Below are 21,774 nucleotides of genomic sequence, written 5' to 3'. Positions count from 1 at the left end.
TCTGTTCAAGGTGATATAGCTGCACACATTGTGTACATTAAGTTATCAGCCACAGATGATGACACAAAACTTGACAGAACATGAACAGAATAACAATTCCATTGTTGGAACATGTAGAGAAGCAGGTTGTTGTATTTCAGGATTGTGGACACACCTTCCCCCTCCTCGGTTCATATTGCACCTTTTATCGTAGTATGTATGTAGATGAACAACATAGCTGAGCATGCATTGACTTTCACATGTCACCAGATTCCTTTTTTTATTCACACTTAAAGTAAAACATTTTCCTCCATCCTCTTGCTCTAAGTTAGCCACCTCATGTCCCTCACTTATGTGAAATAAAAAGTGGCCCAGTACATCATAGCAAGCAGTCCCAATGTTACCTTTCGGGGTGGGGGGGGGGGGATCTTTGAATTGTTGGATGAGCGTTCCCAAGAAGTCTTCATTTTGCCTCAGAGGTACTGTGTCGGTCTCTTTACATATACTACCTCAAATCACTTGGAAGAAACAACTGCCCAAAAACAAGACACCAACATCATCTCAACTTAAGATTTACCTCAATCATCTTTCATACCACCTTCACCCACTGAGAGTTTTCTCTGCAGGAAATGTAGCAGTACGCAAGTGCCAAGATAAATTATTTCTCTTATGACTGAAACAATTCTCCTAAACAAAATCTGAGTCATGGTATTTCATGAAGCCTCCTTCTGTCTAGTACTCATAGTACCTATTCTTATGGGAGAGTGTGGTGGGGCAACTGCCCCACCCCATGGGAAAAAGGGTTGGAACAGGCCAGAGAGGCGGTGCAGACCAGCAGTCAATCGACAAAGGCCTGTAGAGAGCCAATCAGGGCCAAGGAAGAGGAAGCCAATCAGGGCCAGGCTGGGTCCTATATAAAGGCTGCCGAGCAGAGGAGAGGGCGGTCTCTCCCTGGCTGGCAAGGAGCTAGCATCTTGGACAGAGCAGTGCTGGGCAGGCTCTGGGGAGCTTCGGCCCGGTTACCTGCAGGCTGTGGCCCTGCTAAGAAGGGTCAAGAAGGTGCAAAGGGCCAAAGGAGAAGTGGCCCAGGGAACATAGTTGGACAAGAAGGGAGAGAAGGAGGGCAGAGAGGCTGCCGCTAGAGGGTCCCTGGGTTGGGACCCAGAGTAGCAGGTGGGCCTGGGTCTCCCCCTTCCACCTTTAAACTGCACCTGGCCATGACAGACTGCAACCTGCTCCTGAAGTAAGGGGCTAGACTTTGGGGTTGTGGTTGGCCGCTGAGGGAGGTGCAAGCTGAAAGACTGCTGTTAACAACCCCCCACCCCCTGAAGGGGGTGAGACTGGAGTGGGATGGCACTGCTGGAGGGCAATGTCCTGAAGAGGATGCCGCCGAGCGGGGAGCAACGTGGGTCCCAGGGCAGCAGAACAGACAACGGGCGAGACACCACACGCCAAGGGTGCGCCACAGCTGACAAGAGCTAATTCCTGGAGCAACCAGCGGGAGGTGCCAGTGGTGGTGAGTAGTGACCCCATCACAGAGAGCTATGGTATAAAACATCATTTCTACTAAATCATTCTCTGCTTATTACAAGAAAAACAGATACTGAAGTACTATAATACTTTATTTTGCAGTAGGTTTTCTGTTTCTATAGCTATGAATTCTATTCATCTAACAATCATAGTGCCTCGTTCAGACCTTATGCAGTGTGGTGTACGACTGGCTGCTCTGAAAGCATTTCAATGTAAAATTTACTGTTTTGGAAAGCAGTTGTAGCTGTAACAGAACAGGCTTCACTGCTCTTTTGGGAAGGACTAACAACAAGTTAACATATTCTGCATTATTAAATTGGACTCCCCTGTTAAACATAACCTATTGTAAGGCTCCTTGCAATAAAGAACCAGCAGGTTACCCAGAAGTTTAAGACTTTTCTTCCACTTGTGTTCTTCTTTCAGTCTAACAGCCTGTTTTATCATTTGCAATCAAATACTTGGCTGTTTGGACAGAAAATACACTGTAAATCATGCAAAAATTACACTCTTATTCAATGTATCAAGTCTCACCTTGCGGATGCCTCTGCCAAGATCTTCTCCATAATTGGTCCCTAGAATTTCAAAATGGACATTTGGATTCCCCCCATTTTCGGCAAATTCCAGTTCTCCAGTCAAGCCATTCACTCCACCCTGATAGAAATAAAGAAGATGGAGTGAAAACTCAAAAGTATCCAAATAAACCATATAGTATATATCTATACACACACACAGACACACACAGTGTATATATATACACATACTTGGGACTTATGCACTAGCTTTGCAGAACATACAGAAATAGAAGCAGAAGGTGAACCGCAACAGGGCCAGTTTGCCTATGGACTGTACTTTCAGGCAATTTTTGATAAAGGCAGATGGGGGTGACAATACAGCAGAGGTGAAGCAATCAATCTTTACTGGGAAGGATTAGAGATGAAAATGCTACATATACCACAGGTACACTCGAAGTATATGTTAGGGGATAATTCAATACCACATATAAGGTTCAGCGTCCTATTAAAGCTGTGCTGACCCAGAGCTGATAATAAGAAAAGCTTATATGTACATTGAAAAGGAGGACTTGTGACACCTTAGAGACTAACAAATTTATTTGAGCATAAGCTTTCGTGAGCTACAGCTCACTTCATCAGATGCATTAAGTGAGCTGTAGCTCACGAAAGCTTATGCTCAAATAAATTTGTTAGTCTCTAAGGTGTGTGACAAAGCTCTGTCCTTGCCTCCGTGGGTCCCGCCTTTCCTGGCAGATTTCACTAGCCTCAGAGGCTCACTGTGACCCTCCACGTAACCCTTCTCTCTCTAGAGACAAGGGTCACAGTCTACGGAGCCATTTTCATCATAAGCCAGTGAGGGAGGTGAGGAAAAGTTATCCTTCCTTGCACAGTCTCTGTTGTCTCCCAGTCTCAGTGATTAATCAGGGGACAAAGGTGGGGGGTGGGGCGGAGCCCGGGCCCACCCTCTACTCCGGGCTCCAGCCGAGGGACCCTAATAGTATCAGCTATGGTAGCTGACCTTTTAGAAACACGACATGTACAATTCCCTGGGCTACTTCCCCACAGCAGCCCTTACTTCCTCAAGCTCCACTTCACCCTTACCTCAGGGCCTCCTTCCTTGTGCCTGATATGGTGAGTACTGCTCAGCCTCTCCAACAGCGCAACTTCCTCCCACAGCTCCTGGCATGCACACCCACCTGACTAACTGGGAGGCTTTTAACTAGTTTCAGCCAGCCCCTGATTGGCTTCAGGTGTCCCAATCAACCTAGCCTTCTCCCTGCCTTCTGGAAAGTTCTTAATTGGCCCCAGGTGTCTTAACTGACCTGGAGTAGCTGCCATTTCACTTATCCTGGTACCAGGAATTTGTTTAGCCTGGAGCTAATATATCTATCTCCCACTACTTTTCCATAGGCATCTGGCCTTGCCCCATCACAGGTGCCACAAGTACTCCTTTTCTTTTTGCGAATACAGACTAACACGGCTGCTACTCTGAAACCTGTCTATATGTACATTGAAATCTTAAACCCCTGGAAACTCATCTGATTTCTAGTTTCGCTATAAATTTGATTCTAAGCCCAGTTTTTTTAAAAAAAAAGTGCTTTGAGGGCGTAGTGAACAAATACAGGCCAATTTATGGCTCCAACTGGCAACTCTGCTAATCTTGTATATTGCTTCAAAAAATAAGATGAGACTTCGGAGTTCTGATTGCATTTTCAGTTGGAGTTTCACTATTTGAAGTCAAAAATTCAAAGTGAAACTCAGGGGATATGAACTATGGATGCGGCAAAACAAAGCCCTGCTCCAACAAGGTACATAACTGACTATAAGTACCTGCTAAAGTGGAGGTCAAAAAACTGCATCCAAACATCTTAAGTTTTGGGAAAATCCAGATATGGAAACAAATTTTGGAACTCAGGAATAGTTTTAACTCACAGAAAGGGGAAGTGAAGATAATGTTCACTCTTTTCAAATTTTAATATTATAACATGAAGAAATATAGGAAAGGCTGGGAGCACTGCCTATTATTAATGCTGTCTAACACTTCCCATTATAAGACCTTGTTTTCAGTTGCTTATAGCTCTGCCACACAAACCATTTGGATTGAAATTTTCCATGCTGGCTATCAGCCTCAGGTTGAAATTTTTTGGAAAATGTCCATACTTTGGAATAAGGACTTGAAATTCGGCAGCGTGTGTGTACGCATGCCCTTTGTGTCATGGATGTGCCTTTGCCCCATGAAAAGTTGGCCAAATTCAGCTAAATTATAGAGTTTAGCAGCTAAAATCTTCAAAGATTCCATCCTCACGGAGCATGCTCGAGTCTCTCCTAGTGCTGACCACACTGACCATCCCCACCAGAGCGACTGAGCATTCTCCCTCCAGCCCAGGGCTACAGAGGCAAACCCAGACTTTCCCTGTAATGGCTACTCCAGCCTAGGGTGGCAGAGTGACTCCTCTATTGGTACCCAGGCTGGGTGGAGGGGGAACCTGTCTGCTTCAGATGCAAAGGTGACAAGATCCTGACCAAGGATATTGTGGTGGAAGGCTGGGAATACAGATTGGGACAAGAAGCCAGGGAGTGAAGACTGGGACAGGAGGCTGAGCAGAGATGGAGACTGGGACTGGCTGGGCAAGGAGACTAGGAACAAGTGGGGTGGGGGAACAGGTGGAGGGAAGGGAGACATATCTGACAAGGAGCCAGCATGTGTGGGGTGAACTGCAGCTGGCTGGGCAAAGGGACAAGGAGTTTGGGGAAATGAGGACACAGACTGAATGAGATGCTTGAGGAAGGAGACTGGGACTTGAAACAAGGGATGATAGGGAACACAGATGTGGGGAGAGGCAGATGGACACTGGAGGGTGGGGTGAAGAGGAAGATACACAGGTCAGGGTGTGAAGGAGGAAACAGACTGGCTGAGTAAGGAGGCAAGGACAGGGAGTCTGGAGGGCGTGAGGCTAGGAGTTACTGAGCAAGGAGACTGCGACTGAGATCAGAAGACCTGAGGAATGGAGATTGGCACGGACAATGTGAGGAGAATGGGACTCAGATGAGAAGCCAGTGGTGGGGAAAGAGACAGGGCTGGGACAGGGACATATTGGAGGGAACAGGGAAGAAGAGTATATTCCTACTAAAGCATACTTCCCGCCAGAGCCTAGAATACAACCCAACATCCCTGAGTGTTACCATTTCTCTGCTATAAGCAAATGTCTGAGTCACCCACTGTGAAAGCCCAGTCTAGTGCTGGTCCACATTGAGGATCTCAAACTACTATTGCTATTAATTACTCTGTTAGCTCAAGTGGTGGATCTTACGTTTCCACCTCTGTTATGAATAATAGGGACTTCAATATGATGCCATATAATGGAATTTATGTGTGCTTATTTTTACTCTTTTTCTGGTTTGCTTTTTTTAAAAAAAATCCGAGGAAATGACACCCAAAAGTCCATTAAAAGAAAATTATTAAGGTTGCAAAGCCGAACAGTCAAAAGTTAGGAAACATCAGCGTTAAGGTTGTCTCTGCAACCTTAATTTGACCTCTTTGTGCAAATACATTATGATACAGTCTTTAATTATGTGATCACATACTATTTTTATCACAGCACTCCTGCCTCATTCAGTGCACAGGATGCACAGTGCTCAATTAATGAGCAGCTAGTCAATATTTTGTTTTATCTTTATTGTTCAGTGTCTGGCTGAGACCTTAATTACTGTACACTATTCAAACCCTACTCTGAAGACAAATTATTCATTTTCTCATTGGCTTTTTCTGTGATGCTCAACATTACAGCATCTACTTGCTTCACAAACATTAATGAATCTATTTTCAAAACACCCCTGTGGAATGAGCGGGTAGCACTATCCCAGTTTTACAGATGGAGAACTGAAGCAGAGATTAAGGTAAAAAGCATCCACTAGTTTTAGGTGCCCAGTCTGAGACACCTAGGACTTGTTTTTTCAGAGTACTTAGCACTATACCTCACTTCATATATTCAAAGCAAAGCTCCCATTGGCTTCAGTTGCAGCAGTGAGTGCTCAGCAGTACTGACTCTAGGGTTCCTAGAAAATGAGGAACACACAAAGACCACCTGTGAAAGTTTGGTTTCAGTGACTTAGTCACCATCACATAGGAAATCTGTGGCAGAGTCAGGGACAGAATCAAATTCTCCAGGGCAGTATTCAACCATAAGACCATTCCTTCTCTTATTACAGACCTCTGCCTCATTTCCGAGACGCATTCCATCTTTTGCAACAGATGAAGCAAGGGTCCTATACACACTTGTCTTCTTTACTACACAACCCTTATTCATCCACAGGGCAGGTCCAGCCTGTGCTCTAAATGAGTCAAGGGTTCTATGGAAAAATATATGTGATCATGTAATTAAAGACTGAGTATTTGACTTGGCAAACGTTGTTCTTTTTATTTTGTTTAATTTCCTGGGCTTTTAAAAAAGCAGGCTGAGAAAACAGAAAATCAATCACGAGGCATTATACCAACACCCACACATCATCAGCAGTGGTGCAACCTTAGATCCCTGACACAGGTCTCTGCACTTTTGAGCTAATGAAGAACAGATAGCAATAATAGCTTGTCATCTCTACGTGGACCAACACTGAGGGGATCAGACTCACGCATTGCCAGTAGATTTCACTGATATTTGCTGACAGCAGGGGAATGGTGAGTTTCAGGAAACATCACTCCATTCCAAGATCTGCAGGGGGGTGTTATCTAGGGGGCAGAAGTTCTCGTAATATTTTCCTCAAGCATGACCCCTTCTGTCCTGTCCCCGCCAATCTGTCTCTGTCCCACTCCTGTTTCTTCTCCCCCCCACACTCTATCAGATCACATGCTCCCAGTCTTTGTCTTTTTGACTTGGGGCCTCTTGATGACATCATTCATGTAAGAACTCTAATGAAAGACTGTGTCATACTGCTCCTCTTAATCACTGCAAGAAGTATATAGGAGTGATAGATATTTAAGGAGTTATGTATATATGCTAAAATTACATTCCCTAGGTCTAAGAGTTAAGTAAGACAGATCACCAAAAGGTAATAAGAATATAAGAATGGCCATACTGAGTCAGACCAAAGGTCCATCTAGCCCAGTATCCTGTCTTCCAACAGTGGCCAATGCCAGGTGCCCCAGAGAGAATGAACAGAACAAGTAACCATAAAGTGATCCATCCCCTGACGCCCATTCCCAATAATCCACATACTCCTGGCAGACAAGGGGAATGGACGCTTCCCTCACTCCGGCTGGTTATATGCAAATGGAGTACTGTATGGTTCACAATGGGCATCCATTCATCCACTGAGCCAAATGCTAATGAAGGATTGTAAAATCTTCAAAGACAGGAAATTAATAGGATGAGGGAAACAGCAGGAGTTATCTTGTTTAGGGGTAACACAGTGAACTTTTAGAACTATCTCTGGGGTACATACAAACATTCAATCTGTGGGGACAAGCGGCCTTTGAGCTTGATTTTATGAGAAGAGGTCTCAGCTAATCTTATTGAATAACTGGGGAAATTATTTGTGGTAAGCTATTTTGTAGGAGCTAGGGGAATGCCTTGTTAGTTAAGTTTAGTCTCTAGAAAGTGTGTTACAATTTTGTTTTATATGTAACCATTTGTTATCCTTTCTTACAGGGAATGCAAAACCATGCTCTCAAGTGTCCCTAGCCTCTGTTTGCCAGAAGCTGGGAATGAGTGACAGGGGATGGATCATTTCATGATGAAGTGTTCTGTTCATTCCCTCTGGGGCACCTGGCATTGGCCACTCTGGAAAGACAGGATACTGGGTTAGATAAATCAGTGGTCTGACAGTATGGCCGTTCCTATCTTAACTGATTTTTATTTTAATTTCTGTTTTTTCTTAAATGTCCTTTGTTTTATAATTGAACTCAAGTGCTGTGCACAATACAGGAGCTGTGGTCTAAGGTGAAACTGGTTAACTTTGAGAATAGAGGATCTGGTATTTCTGTGGGTATCTATTGATAGGAACTGAATACCACAGGTGACAGGGGGCTGCGGTGCATCATTTGTCAACCCACAAGGCAAAGACATAGCTCATGTAGCCCAGAGGAGGGTGCTTGAATGGCTGATAAGCTGGTTGTGCTAGGAAGACACAGGGAAGACTCCTCACGCTGTAGGCAGGTGGTAACAGGGTGACTCACAGTCCTGGGGGCCCCAAGAAATCTCCCTGCACAATCAGTCCTAGTTTCCCTCTCCAAGCTCCTCATTCAGTCTGTCTGTCTCTCCTTTTCTTCCTGGTCTCTAGTCATCCTCCTTCCCCTTCCTCCTTAGCTCCTAATTCCAGTCTTTCTCCCCAGGCTCCTCATCCAGTCTCAGGGCAGGTCTATACTAAAAAGTTAGGTCAACCCAGCGACATCGCTCATGGGTGTGAAAAATCCACACCCCTGAGTGAAGTACTTAAACCAACCTAGCTCCCCATGTAGACAGCACTAATTTGACAGAATTTTTCTTCTGTTGACCTAGTTACCACCTCTGGGGGAGGTGGATTTACGACAGCAACGGGAGACCGCCTTGTCTCACTGTCAAGAGTGTCCACCCCGAAGTGCTGTGGCTGTGCCCCTGCCACGTTTCTAGTGAAGACGTGGCCTCAAGTCTCCCCGATGGTTCCTTGTCCAACCAGTCCCAGCCTCCCCCCTCCCTCATCCAATCGCACTGTAACCCCCAAAACTGGCTTCCCCACCCACTTGTTTCCTTACCCAGTTCCTAGTCCACTTGTCCAACCAGTCCCAGCCCCTCCACCCCAAGTCCCAAATCTCCCTTCCACCCCCTAGCTCTCATTTCCACTGTTCTAACCGCCCCCCCCAGCTCCCATTTCACTTTCCTTGTCCAGCTAGTACCAGTCCCTCCCTGCAACACGCAGTCATAGCTTACACTGTGATTAGGCAAAGTAGAAACAGTCTGTGAAACTTCTTAAAACTACTAAGGAAAATAAAAGTAATTTGCCAGCTACCTAAGTGTGTGACAGAAGAAAGAGGAGTAAGGTATGAGGTTTCACAAGGGATGACTGAGGATAAAATTGAAAGGGATATAGGTGAGGACCAATTGCTGTTGGTTAAGCAACTGATAAACAGGAAAAGGGGAGAACACAAACCATTCAAGGCCATATGAACAACATTTAAAGGTACAACGCTGCCTTATTAGGTTAATATAGGATATCAGTGCTACTGGGTTAAAGCACATATCCCGACCCCTTTGAAATGTTATAAATTTCCAAGGTTTGAGCATGTGCCAGTTGTCTGTAAGGGGAAAATGAGTTGTGGTAGATGTGGAGCAGAACACTTGTGAGAGAACTGTATGGAAGAAACAGAACCTAAACTGCAGCAATTGTGGAGATAAGCACAGTGCAGCCTACAGCAGAATGAACTAGAGACACAGAGAACATTAAAACTATCCATAAAATATCCTATGCAGAAGCTACCAAAAGATATTTACACTGGAATGTGGAGAAAGAGGAAAATACCAGAGAGGGAGAAAAGCTACTGGTACAACAGCAGTACAGTTCAGGGCAGGAAAGGTAAAATAAGGGGAACAGATGAAGATGTACTGCTTGTAGGCAAAGAGAAATATATCGTATTTAGGACAGAAGTGATTAGTTGCACTTTACATACAAGGAAGACAACTAAAAGAATAAAAATTATAACAAAAGCGGCACATAAATATTTGTATATAAGCACTCTCTCAATAGACCATATTACTGCAATTTTAAATGAAAGTAATGTATTTAAACAACATGGTTCTGTTTTTTTTTTTGTTTTTTTTTTGCTGGAATGCACATAATGTATTTACACCTGGTCAGGAATTAAGGAGCACTGTTTTTGAAATGGAAAAAAAAACAGATCAGATGTGATATGTGTACAAAAAACATGGTTAGTGAGAAACCTGAAGTTTAGAAATTCAGGATACGACGTAGTCAGACATGACAGAAAAATACAAGAGGAGGAGTCTGTGTACTTATAAAGGAAGGTCTTAATTATGTTGACAAAGAATTAAAAAGGCAAAGAAAGACTTGGAGAAAGTACTGTGGGAAAATGAACAAAGATTTCAAGGTTTCAGAGATGTAGAAAAGTTAAAAACAAATGGTGTTTGGAGTAAAAACAAATTTATACTTACTTGGTCTTATAGTAAATGATAAAGTCAAAAGTTCTAACTTAGGAAAAGCAGACATTTTAGCTCAAGAGTTCCAAAAAGTTAGTAGTTATACAAATCAAAGTAAAGCGTGAACAAAAAATTGAGAGTTCTTATATAGCTGGGTAGATTATATAAATGGTGTACTAAAAGAAAATTTCAGCATGCAGGGACTCAAAAAATGCTACACACACAAGTAAAAGTACAATCCCAGGTAAAGATAGCATATGCAATGCAATGCTTAAGCACCTACTGGAAGGGAGTTTAGGAGCTTGATTGAAATTACATAATAATACATGGGGAAAAGGAATACTACTGTCAGAATGGAAGCAAGCAGTGACTACACCAACAGGAAAACCTGGCAAAATAGGCATAAGACCCGAGGCAAATAGACCTATTGCCCTCACATTCTATGTGGGCAAGATTAGGGAGAAAATGATACAAGTGTTTAGTAGCATACCTGGTCAAACTGAAATTATAAACTGTGTACAGAGTGGTTTCAGGAAAGGATGATACACAGTTGATCATATTGTAAGATTAGAAACATTAAGACAAAAAATCACAAGGAACAGATAGTTATGGTAGCTGTCTTTTTGGACATTGAAAAAGCCTATGACATGCTACAGAGGGAAGGCTTGCTGTATACTAGATGCAGTTGGAATAAGAGGAAGAATGTTCTGGTTCTATTTAAATGACAGAACCATACAAGTCAGGGTAGGGGGTGGCTTTGCAGAATATTTATAAACTTACTAACATCATTCCACAGGCGAGTGTTATCAGCCTAACCTTGTTACAACATTATGATTAATGATCTCACAGAGAATATACGGGAAGGAATAGGTATTACTCTATCTGTGGATGACTGTGTTATACGGGCCAAACACAGAAGACTTAACATAGCTGTGGAGAGAAACTACGAGATGCTCAGGTGGATTTGAGAAGGTGGAGATATTTGGGGATTTACGTTCTCCCTTGCGAACACAAAGGGAATGATCTTCACAAAAAGAAAGATTGGGGAAGAATGTAACCTATATCTCTTTACAGAAAAAATACAGGTGGTTCAAAATTTTACATTATTTGGAGTTATATTCAATAACAAACTAACTTGGAAAGGTCATACAGATAATATCAAGACTAAATGTAAAGATAGGATAAATCTGCTTAAGGTATTGCTGAGAACAACTGGTGTGCAGATAACACGTTGCTGACAGTATATGGGGCATCAGTTTTAGATTATGGATGCCAAACCTTTAATTCAGCTTCTCAATCAACACTAAAAAAAAATTAGAGCTGATCCAAGCCTAAGCTCCATGAAGTGCATGTGGTATGAATATTAGGACTCCGTTGTGTGTGCTGCAGATAGCAACCAGAGAAATGCCTAATAATTGAAGGATGAAATAGTTTAGAGTTGACCTTTTGGGCTAAGGTTAATGGAAATAGTGGAGATAAGCATACTAGAAGAATAGATGAGGACTGTTGGGAATTAACTAGACAAAAAGTAACAGGGCTCCACAAACTCCCACAGGGTAACAGTCGAAAGGTGAGAAAAATATTTGGATGAAAAGGAAGGTCTAGAAGAAATTAAAATCTTTAATTGTGTGAAATCAAACTATGATTGGATGGTTGTCTCTCCAATTGCGGATTTGAAATTATATGAGAAAACAAAGGGAAGAGCATGGCCGTCAAATATGACAACAACACAGTTTATGAGTTTGTACAGGGCAAATGAGGTCAGCATTGCCAAATCTACACCGATGGATCTAGGGATGACAACACAGGTAGTCAGAATGGCCCTTTATAGTCTTGAAGTTGGAATTAAAAGATTTGTGAGACTATCTAATTTTGTGGTATTATGACAGCCAAATTGACAGAGACACTGTTGGCACTGACCTGGACAAGGGATGTATACCCAACTATGATTTCGATCCTATCTGACTCTTTGTCGGGTATAATGGCAATTAGGAAGGAAGCCTCAAAAAGCAGGAATGATTTAATCAATAAAATACTGTTCTTAACTACAGAGATAGTACAACTTGGTATACCACAGTAATAGGGCAGATTCCATCACACGTTAGGATTCCGGGCAACAAAATGGCAGATAAAGCAGCCAAAAAATGCCTTAAAAATGAGGAGGTTGATTTAACAGTCCCGCTGAATAAATGGAACTTCAAAAGCTTGGTTAAGAGGGAACTTAAGAAGGAATGGCAAGAAACATGGACCTAAGAGGAAAAAAGGATGTGGGTTCTACAAAATACATCTTAAAGTTGAGGATAATGGGCTACTTAATAGCTATGATAAAAGAAGTGAACTGGCCTGGGTCTATCACACAGGTCATTGTGAGCTGAATGGTAATTTATATTTACTAAACAAAGCACAAAGATGCATTGTGCGATACACACAAAGTCCAAGAAACTGTTGAGTATCTGCTGTAGCAATGCAGGCAGAATGACATAGAAAGAAAGATTCTCTATGAAGAACCAAAACCCTTCAGGTAAAAGAATATAGTCTGAAGGGATTGGAGAGAATACCAGGAAAGAGGGGTAGAACTAAAAAGGCATTACTTAGCTTTTCAAACGCTACAGGACTGGGTAGGAGGATACAGATTTTTTTTTAAATGCAAAAACTGCAGTAGGTGATGCTCATAGCCTCACATGCTGAGTCTGCTGTACCATAAAACAACAGGAAAAACAAAAAAAGATGGACAGGAGTAGCTCTGAAATCTCTCCTTAGAGAGGAGGGGAATTGGCAAGAGACAAGGAGAAGTTCTATGGGAAAATAAGCCCTGGGATCATGCCTGGGAATACAGACTGGGAATGGCAAGAACCCGAGAGGAGGTAAAGTAGCCACAGTAAGCAGAAGACACTCCAGTAGTGACCCAGCAGGGGGCTGAAAAATAGGGAGGAAAGGTAGGAAGGAGCCCAGGGGAACAGCAACAGGGTTTGATATTGTACAGACCATGGTTGCTAGACATAGGGTCCCTGGAGTGGGTGAGCCCGGATTCCTCTACCAGCGCCTAAAGAAGTGGCACAGCCTTGGCTGTGGATAAGTAGACTGCTTGAGACAGTTTATCTAAAGGGACTTTGATATCCCGGAAGGGAAAAACTAGAGTGACTATCTGAAGGGACAAGCCATGAAGAGGGAGCACACTCCGTCATGAACCATGAACAATCACGTCCGGAAAGAGATGTCCTAGGGTGTGCAATCCAAGGAGGGGGAGTCAGACTGGTAGAGAGCTCATCTGCAGCTGAGCTACAAGAAGGTGCCACAGCAGTGAGTAGTAAGCCCTGTGACAATAAGGAAATTAAGTAAAACATCATGGTATTTGCAGGGAATGACGCAGGAATGCTGTAGCATTTGAAGGTGGCAAACTACATTTCTGATAAAATAGGATATCTAAATAATTGCATCCAACAGCACTTCCAACATTTTCCTTTCCCAGTGCTGACAAACAGGTTTCATTGCCAGAGTCTGTATGGCATCAGTACCCCCCAAAAAAGGTGGGGGTCATGGTTTATTTGCCCAGGTTCTTAAGTGGCTGGAATTGTGGAGAAAAGAAGATATATCGTACAGCCAGATAAAGTTAATTGGTGTTGTTTCTGTCCTCATTCTGAATTTAAGTCGTATGCATAACAGTACCTCTCTGCTTATTCACCTGTTTTTTAAATATTTCTGTATATTTTGAGATCCTCATTTATAATGGAGTCTGGTCTATAATTAGAACACATTTGTGCTATCACGTGGTTTTGGGAAGATAATGTAACAATAACTGATCTTCGATTATGTGAGAAACTTCTTCCTTCTGATGCCGGCGGCATGGAGTAAGCAGGAGGTGGCACCATAAAACCATACAGAAGAGCAGAGAGCCATCTGGTAAAAATGTCAACCCCTCAGCATTTGTTCAGCTTTGTGGAAGCACTCTCCCTCCAGCCAGGTCAGCGTGACTGAGCCAGTAATAATGCTGTCACTGACTGGCTAGACCATGGTGTTCTCTGTGGCCTAATGTGTACAAAACATGCAGCCAGATTAACCTCCTTCATGTTTTACTGCTTAAGATTCATGTGGTGGAAGGGAATATCACTTAATGCAACTTCTCTTCCTAGCCACATTTCCCTTTCCCACATAGTCTGTCTGCTGTGTGGATCTTTTTGGAGTCAAAACAAGAGCTGTCAAGCGATTAAAAAAATTAATCACGATTAACAGCACCATTAAACAATAATAGAATATCATTTATTTAAATATTTTTGGATGTTGTCTACATTTTCAAATATATTGCTTTCAATTACAACACAGAATACGAAGTGTACAGTGCTCACTTTATATTTATCTTTTTATTACAAATATTTGCACTGTAAAAAAACAAAAGAAATGGTATTTTTCAATTCACCTAATACAAGTATTGTAGTGCAATCTCTTTATCATGAAAGTTGAATTTACAAATGTAGAATTGTGTAAAAAAGACTGCATTCAAAAATAAAACAAAGTAAAATTTTAGAGCTTGAAAGTCCACTCAGTCCTATTTCTTGTTCAGCCAATCGCTAAGACAAGCAAGTTTGTTTTACATTTGCAGGAGATAATGCTGCCCACTTCTTGTTTACAATGTCACCTGACAGCGAGAACAGGCGTTCTCATGGCACTGTTATAGCCAGTGTTGCACAATATTTACATGCCAGATGTGCTAAAGATTCACATGTCCCTTCATGCTTCTACCACCATTCCAGGGGACATGCGTCCATGCTGATGATGGGTTCTGTTCGATAATAATCCAAAGCAGTGTGGACCGACGCATGTCCACTTTCATCATCTGAGTCCAATTCCACCAGCAGATGATTGATTTTCTTTTTTGGTTGTTTGGGTTCTGTAGTTTCTGCATTACAGTGTTGCTCTTTTAAGTCTTCTGAAAGCACGCTCCACACCTCATCCCTCTCAGATTTTGGAAAGCCATTCAGATTCTAAAACACTGGGTCGAGTGCTGTAGCTATCAATAGAAATCTCACATTGGTACCTTCTTTGCGTTTTGTCAAATCTGCAGTGAAAGTGTTCTTAAAATGAACAACTTGTGCTGGGTCATCATCTGAGACTGCTATAACATGAAATATATGGGAGAATGCGGGTACTACAGCAGGAGACATACAATTCTCCCCCAAGGAGTTGTCACAAATTTAATTAACACATTTATTTTAACCAGCGTCATCTGCATGGAAGCATGTCCTCTGGAATGGTGGTCGAAGCATGAAGCAGCATATGAATGTTTAGCATATCTGGCAAGTAAAGACCTTGCAATGCCAGCTACAAAAGTGTCATACAAATGCATGTTCTCACTTTCTGGCGACACTATAAATAAGAAGAGGGCAGCATTATCTCCTGCAAACGTAAAACAAACTTGTTTGTCTTAGCGATTGACTGAACAAGAAGTGGGACTGAATGGACTCATAGGGTCTGAAGTTTTGCATTGTTTTGTTTCTGAGTGCAGTTATGTAACAAAAAAATCTACAATTGTAAGTTGCACTTTCACAATAAAGAGATTGCACTACAGTATTTGTATGAGGTGAATTGAAAAATACTATTTCTTTTATCATTTTTACAGTGCAAATATTTGTAATAAAATATACACTTTGATTTCAATTATAACACAATACAATGTATATGAGAATGTAGAAAAACATCCACAATATTTAATAAATTTCAATTTGTATTGTATTTTTTTAACAGTGCAATTAAAACTGTCATTAATCACGATTAATTTTTTTCATCATGATTAATTTTTGAGTTAATCACGTGAATTAACTGTGATTAATCAACAGCCCTAGTCAAAACTATTTGGGGGAGGAGGCCAATTACCCTGCCTAGTTACCTTTCTCCAGCAAGTGAAGCCATTAGGTTTGTATTGTGGATTTTGTCCCTGCTGCACAGCATGGCAGAGGGTGCATGTAAAGGAACTGGTCATTTATAGGATTGCACTGGTTTAACAGCCTCCCTGATTTTCTCTATGTGAAGAGATTCCTCAAAGTTCTCTCTGTTTTACTGTGGTCATTAGGATAATAGCTGAGACAGTCAAATAAGTTTGTAATAACATTCAAATTATTTTAGGAAAGGGATTAATTTGAAACAAAAACAAACCAAATGAAAACATTACATTATGATCTACATTATAAAGCTACTGAGCTAGAAGATCCTGTTGCAAATGAGTGATGTCCTGACATGGTTAAAACTGTGAAGAACAACGGTTGTCAAGATTCAATAGTGCTTCAGCCATGTTCCTAAATCGTGCCTTCAATTTTGCACAGCTGTTGCAAGATTTGGGAACACTATTAAAACATGGCTTAGTCCCATTTACACTGGCAAGAACAAATGTTTTATATTGTTACTTAACACAACACTTCTACAGCACATGTGGGACCTTATATGGAAAAGCCAGGTTGCCAATCCACTGTAAGATATTTATCCTCACTGTTGTTTCTTTTAAAAACATCCTCCTTTTTAAAGTGTGGGCATGCACACAAAAATGACTGTAAACATTACATCCTTGTGTTGCATATTTATTTTCCATCAATGTCTGCAGTATCACATTTGCTCAGTTTACAACTTCAAAACACTATATTTCTAACTGCCAGCAATGCAAGCTTAATCCACTATCTGAAAAAACAAACTGTGTCCCTTCTGCTTCATACATCATCACTAACAATAACAAATTCTGAATCAGAATTTAGAAGGCAAATCTGTAGATGATTCATGATGCAGAATAAAATACAGCTTTGCTCTTCCACAGATTGATGGGCTCTACGGTACGAGGAGTGGTAAACACTTTTCTTTTAAAATCAGTAAACTAAACAAACGTGATTGGGAAGACATGAGGGTAGGGGTGGTGAAGAGCGCAGATACATGCCATAATATGGAGTCATTTTTCCTCAGTCATAATAATCACTATAATCCTACTTTAATTTATTCTGAGACTATTCAGGAAGATTAGTATTTTCTACCACTATCATTGTTTTATGTGACTGCCTTATTTTCTTCACATTCTAATGTCTTTATTGACAAATAAAATTAGTCAAGGCTTGAGTCCTTGAGATTATTTGCTTTTAAAGGAAAAAAAAAAGACAAATTTAAAACTAATTGCCAGAGCTGGTAAAATTCATTCTGAATGAATGAATTACTTGATGAATTTAACTGTTTATTTTGTTCTAAAATATTTTGCAAACAGGGCATTATGTTTATGAATTATGACAGCTTCAGTATGATTTAACTGATGCACACTCCCTGTGTTAGCTCTCTATGAAGGTGTGAAAATTGTTTTTTCCTGTGTGAAATTCACAAACATTTATGCATTGAACATTCACAGACAGTGGGGAAAAGGCAGCACAAATATGAAACAACCAAACACCTTTTTTGCATTCCCACCCAAGTATTTCTCCTGCTCCAATAATTGCAAACAGCAATATTCTGCATTCATCTCAGAGGATTGCTACTATTTTCAACAAATGACACTGCAGATAGAATTTTCTCTCGAGTCTATTACCACTTCCCCTGGTTCTGAATATTTTCTAAATATTGCACTGTGTGTCTTTTAAAGAGTCACAGATTTCTTGTCCTGGTTTCCCTCAAGGAATTTGAGCTAGATTCCATCTGAGTCTGAAATATTGTTAGATGGTGCCATTCCTTGATCTCCTATTTTTTAAAAATATTTTTCCCTCTGAAGAGTTTATATCAATTTCTTTGGCTATCGAACTTTTATCTAACTTTGGGCTCAATCATGAACCCATCTTGCCTGCCTATACATGAGAGTAGGGGTTATAACAAAGCCTCCTTATTCACATTACCCACATTGCCTATACAGAAGGGAGAGCAGCCTTCACTACTCCCCTTCCCATGCAGACAGGCAGGGTGTATGCACATCTTTGGCACTACCCTTCCATCCAATGCACCAACTAGTACAGCTGAGTCAACGCAAAGGGGGAAAACTGACCAGACTGTGACTCACACAGTCAGTGTCTGATTCCTGCTCTGGTTTGGGAACAGCATAGCTATCCTTTGCCTGGTTCTCAGACTGGATAGTAAAGCTATAAATTACAACTGGGTGGAGGGTGCAAGTTCCATTTTTTACAAACGATTTTGAAATTTGGCTTTGTTCTGAGTCAGAATGAAAACTAAACTTTTCAAAATGCTCCATGAAGGAAAATGCTGATTTTTTTGTGTGTTGAATGAAATGTTTTGCTTTAATAGAAGCTAAATGTTTCATTTTAATTCTGACATCTTAAACTTTGCATTATACAAAACAAAACAAAAAATCCAAAATAAATAGTCTCTTTAAACCAAAATCCATCTAAATGTTTTGTTCCAAAAATGTAGAAATGAGACTTCTTCCCCCGCACCATCCGGTTTCCTTCCAAAACAAAGTTCCAGCAAAACTGACCCAATTTTGTGAAGCATTCCGAGTTTGATGGAACTGCATATTCTGAGGGAATGTGGGTCTTCTGAAGTTTCTCCAACCAGCTCTAGTTCCAATCCAGTCTTTTGTAAGAACCAAGTTCCATTGCTTCTTTTTAAATATTCACTTCTTTTGCCAGTTAACCAGTCTCTCCATTTCTTAGACACTTGTTCCTTTCCCTGCCCTCTTCATCTTATATACCTAAAAAAAACCCAGATTTCCACTGCTTCTTGTTCTCCACCTTTCTCTCTCATCAGTCCTTCACACTTTGACAGGTTGCAGAGTAGCAGCTGTGTTAGTCTGTATTCACAAAAAAAAAAAAGGAGTACTAGCGGCACCTTAGAGACTAACCAATTTATTTGAGCATAAGCTTTCGTGAGCTACAGCTCACTTCATCGGATGTATTCAGTGGAAACTACAGTGAGGAGATTTATATACACACAGAACATGAAAAAATGGGTGTTATCATACACACTGTAAGGAGAGTGATCACTTAAGATGAGCTATGACCAGCAGGAGAGCGGGGGTGGGGAGGGGGGGAGAAAACCTTTTGTAGTGATAATCACGGTGGGCCATTTCCAGCAGTTAATAGGAACATCTGAGGAACAGCGGGATTGGGGGCGGGGGGGGAATAAACATGGAGAAATAGTTTTACTTTGTGTAATGACACATCCACTCCCAAGGATAGGTTCCTGGGTTAGTGGTTCTGTTGTGTGGTGTGTGGTTGCTGGTGAGTATTTGCTTCAGGTTGGGGGGCTGTCTGTAGGCAAGGACTGGCCTGTCTCCCAAGATTTGAGAGAGTGATGGGTCGTACTTCAGGATAGGTTGTAGATCCTTGATGATGCGTTGAAGAGGTTTTAGTTGGGGGCTGAAGGTGATGGCTAGTGGCGTTCTGTTATTATTTTTGTTGGGCCTGTCCTGTAGTAGGTGACGTCTGGCTCTGTCAATTTGTTTCTTCACTTCAGCAGGTTGGTACTGTAGTTGTAAGAGCCAATGCAGTTGTATTGTAGTGCTTGGCTGTAGACGATGGAACGTGTGGTGTGGTCTGGGTGAAAGCTGGAGGCATGTAGGTAGGAATAGTGGTCAGTAGGTTTCCGGTATAGGGTGGTGTTTATGTGACCATCGCTTATTAGCACCGTAGTGTCCAGGAAGTGGATCTCTTGTGTGGACTGGTCCAGGCTGAGGTTGATGGTGGGATGGAAATTGTTGAAATCATGGTGGAATTCCTCAAGGGCTTCTTTTCCAGAATAAATGGACACAAATCAGATGTCAAGAATCATAACATTCATAAACCAGTTGGAGAACACTTCAGTCCCCCTGGTCACTCGATTACAGACCTAAAGGTCGCAATATTACAACAAAAAGACTTCAAAAATAGACTCCAATGAGAGACTGCTGAATTGGAATTAATTTGCAAACTGGATACAATTAACTTAGGCTTGAATAGAGACTGGGAGTGGATGTGTCATTACACAAAATAAAACTATTTCCCCATGTTTATTTCCACCCCCCTCCCCGACTCCCCACTGTTCCTCAGACGTTCCTGTTAACTGCTGGAAATGGCCCACCTTGATTATCACTACAAAAGGTTTTCTCCCCCCTCTCATCCCACTCTCCTGCTGGTCATAGCTCATCTTAAGTGATCACTCTCCTTACAGTGTGTATGATAACACCCATTTTTTCATGTTGTGTGTGTGTATATAAATCTCCTCACTATATTTTCCACTGAATGCATCCGATGAAGTGAGTTGTAGCTCACGAAAGCTTATGCTCAAATAAATTGGTTAGTCTCTAAGGTGCCACTAGTACTCCTTTTCGTTTCACATTTTTACTGTTACCTTTCCTGTACTGCTCTATACTTGCTTTACCTCTTGCACGGGATTCTTGCTTTCAGTTTACTTCTGAAACATCAAGTTTATCTGACTCAAAATTTCTTTTTTAATTCTCAATTATATAAATCAAAGTAGTCCCACAGATTTCAATGGTCAGGTCACATACATTGAGGTGTTTTACCTAGATGCAAAGATTTTCCTTAGTCTGACTCTACAGCCATCTTGGTCCAGCTTGAATGGTTAGGTGAAACCCAGATAGAGAGGAAGAAATCAGCTGTGTGGAAAATCTCAGGCTTTTCTTTTGCCTACTCTAGGCAAGCAAAGGGCAGGTCATCACCCCCACCTGTGTGCCATGTTACATGTGCTGTTTCTACACAGTACTGGGCTAGTTATCAGATTGGCCCTGGAAGGAGGGAGAACTTTTCTCTGACTCAGTCCCCCTACTGATCTCAGAATGGTGATCCTTCCTTTTCCTCACTAAAGCACTTTTTGTCAAAGACTGCTTCTCTCACAACTCAGCTCAAAGGGCCTGCAATTGGCTGTATGAGCGCCTGGCCATGTGGGCATTTCTGGCACAGAAGCTCCTGCAATATTAGGCCATGCTACACTCCTGTTTGGGCTTGCCTGATGCCTATCAGATTGAAAGCCACAGGGCAGTTTATGCTTCACGTGTGTTATGAATGGAGCAGCATACCCGTGTGTTGCTTGAAATCCTTCTCAAGCTTCTGAGTCCTATTCCATTCATTCCCTTGTTCAGGCCTTTCTCTTAGCCAGGGAAGGGTATGGATATTCCACTTCTTGGAGTTAGAAAGAACTAAGATATGGCAGCCCAACAAGCTCATTAGTAGGTTCTTTATCAGGCCCCGTAAAGGCAATGCAAAGACTGTAGGGAATGACATCAACAAGGTCTGAAGGTACTTTTGCCATTTACTGTCAGGGAGGAACTTTATCCAAGCATAAGGCCTGGCAGCGCAAATCAAAGCAGGCAAGCAGGCATTTACATTCACAGACCTAGGTGCATGTTGTTTATATACCTTGAGCCCATTATTCCAAAACACTACCCAATATCTTGTGAATAGCTGTTACAGAATGTGCAATGCATCTGCTCTCTAAAGCCCCACATTTATTTTAAAGTCACAATAAGCATCTAGTTATGGTATGAAAAACTGCATGTTTAGAATACTCAGCTAATAGAGGAGTACTAAAAATTGATAACCTCAATTTCTTTTATATGAATACTTACATTTAAATAGCCAAATAGATTTTTGTGAAGGAAAAACAAATATTTAGCTGTGGGACCCAGACATTATATAAGAAGTTTTACTCTTGGACAAATGGTT

General features: G+C 41.5%; 1 protein-coding gene across 4 annotated transcripts in view; it reads right to left on the bottom strand.

Moving 5' to 3' along the window:
• GRID2 (glutamate ionotropic receptor delta type subunit 2) overlaps positions 1-21,774 on the bottom strand; it is a 1,039,989-nt gene that overhangs the window by 303,238 nt on the left and 714,977 nt on the right. For all 4 annotated transcript variants that reach the window (XM_048847025.2, XM_048847024.2, XM_075127526.1 and 1 more), the window contains one exon: positions 2,041-2,160. In XM_048847025.2, coding sequence (XP_048702982.1) covers positions 2,041-2,160 — 120 coding nt within the window. The remainder of the gene's footprint in view (positions 1-2,040; positions 2,161-21,774) is intronic.

This window comes from Caretta caretta, chromosome 4 (genome assembly GCF_965140235.1).
Source record: "Caretta caretta isolate rCarCar2 chromosome 4, rCarCar1.hap1, whole genome shotgun sequence".
NCBI classification, from domain to species: domain Eukaryota; kingdom Metazoa; phylum Chordata; order Testudines; family Cheloniidae; genus Caretta; species Caretta caretta.
This window is presented reverse-complemented; position numbering and strand designations above follow the sequence as displayed.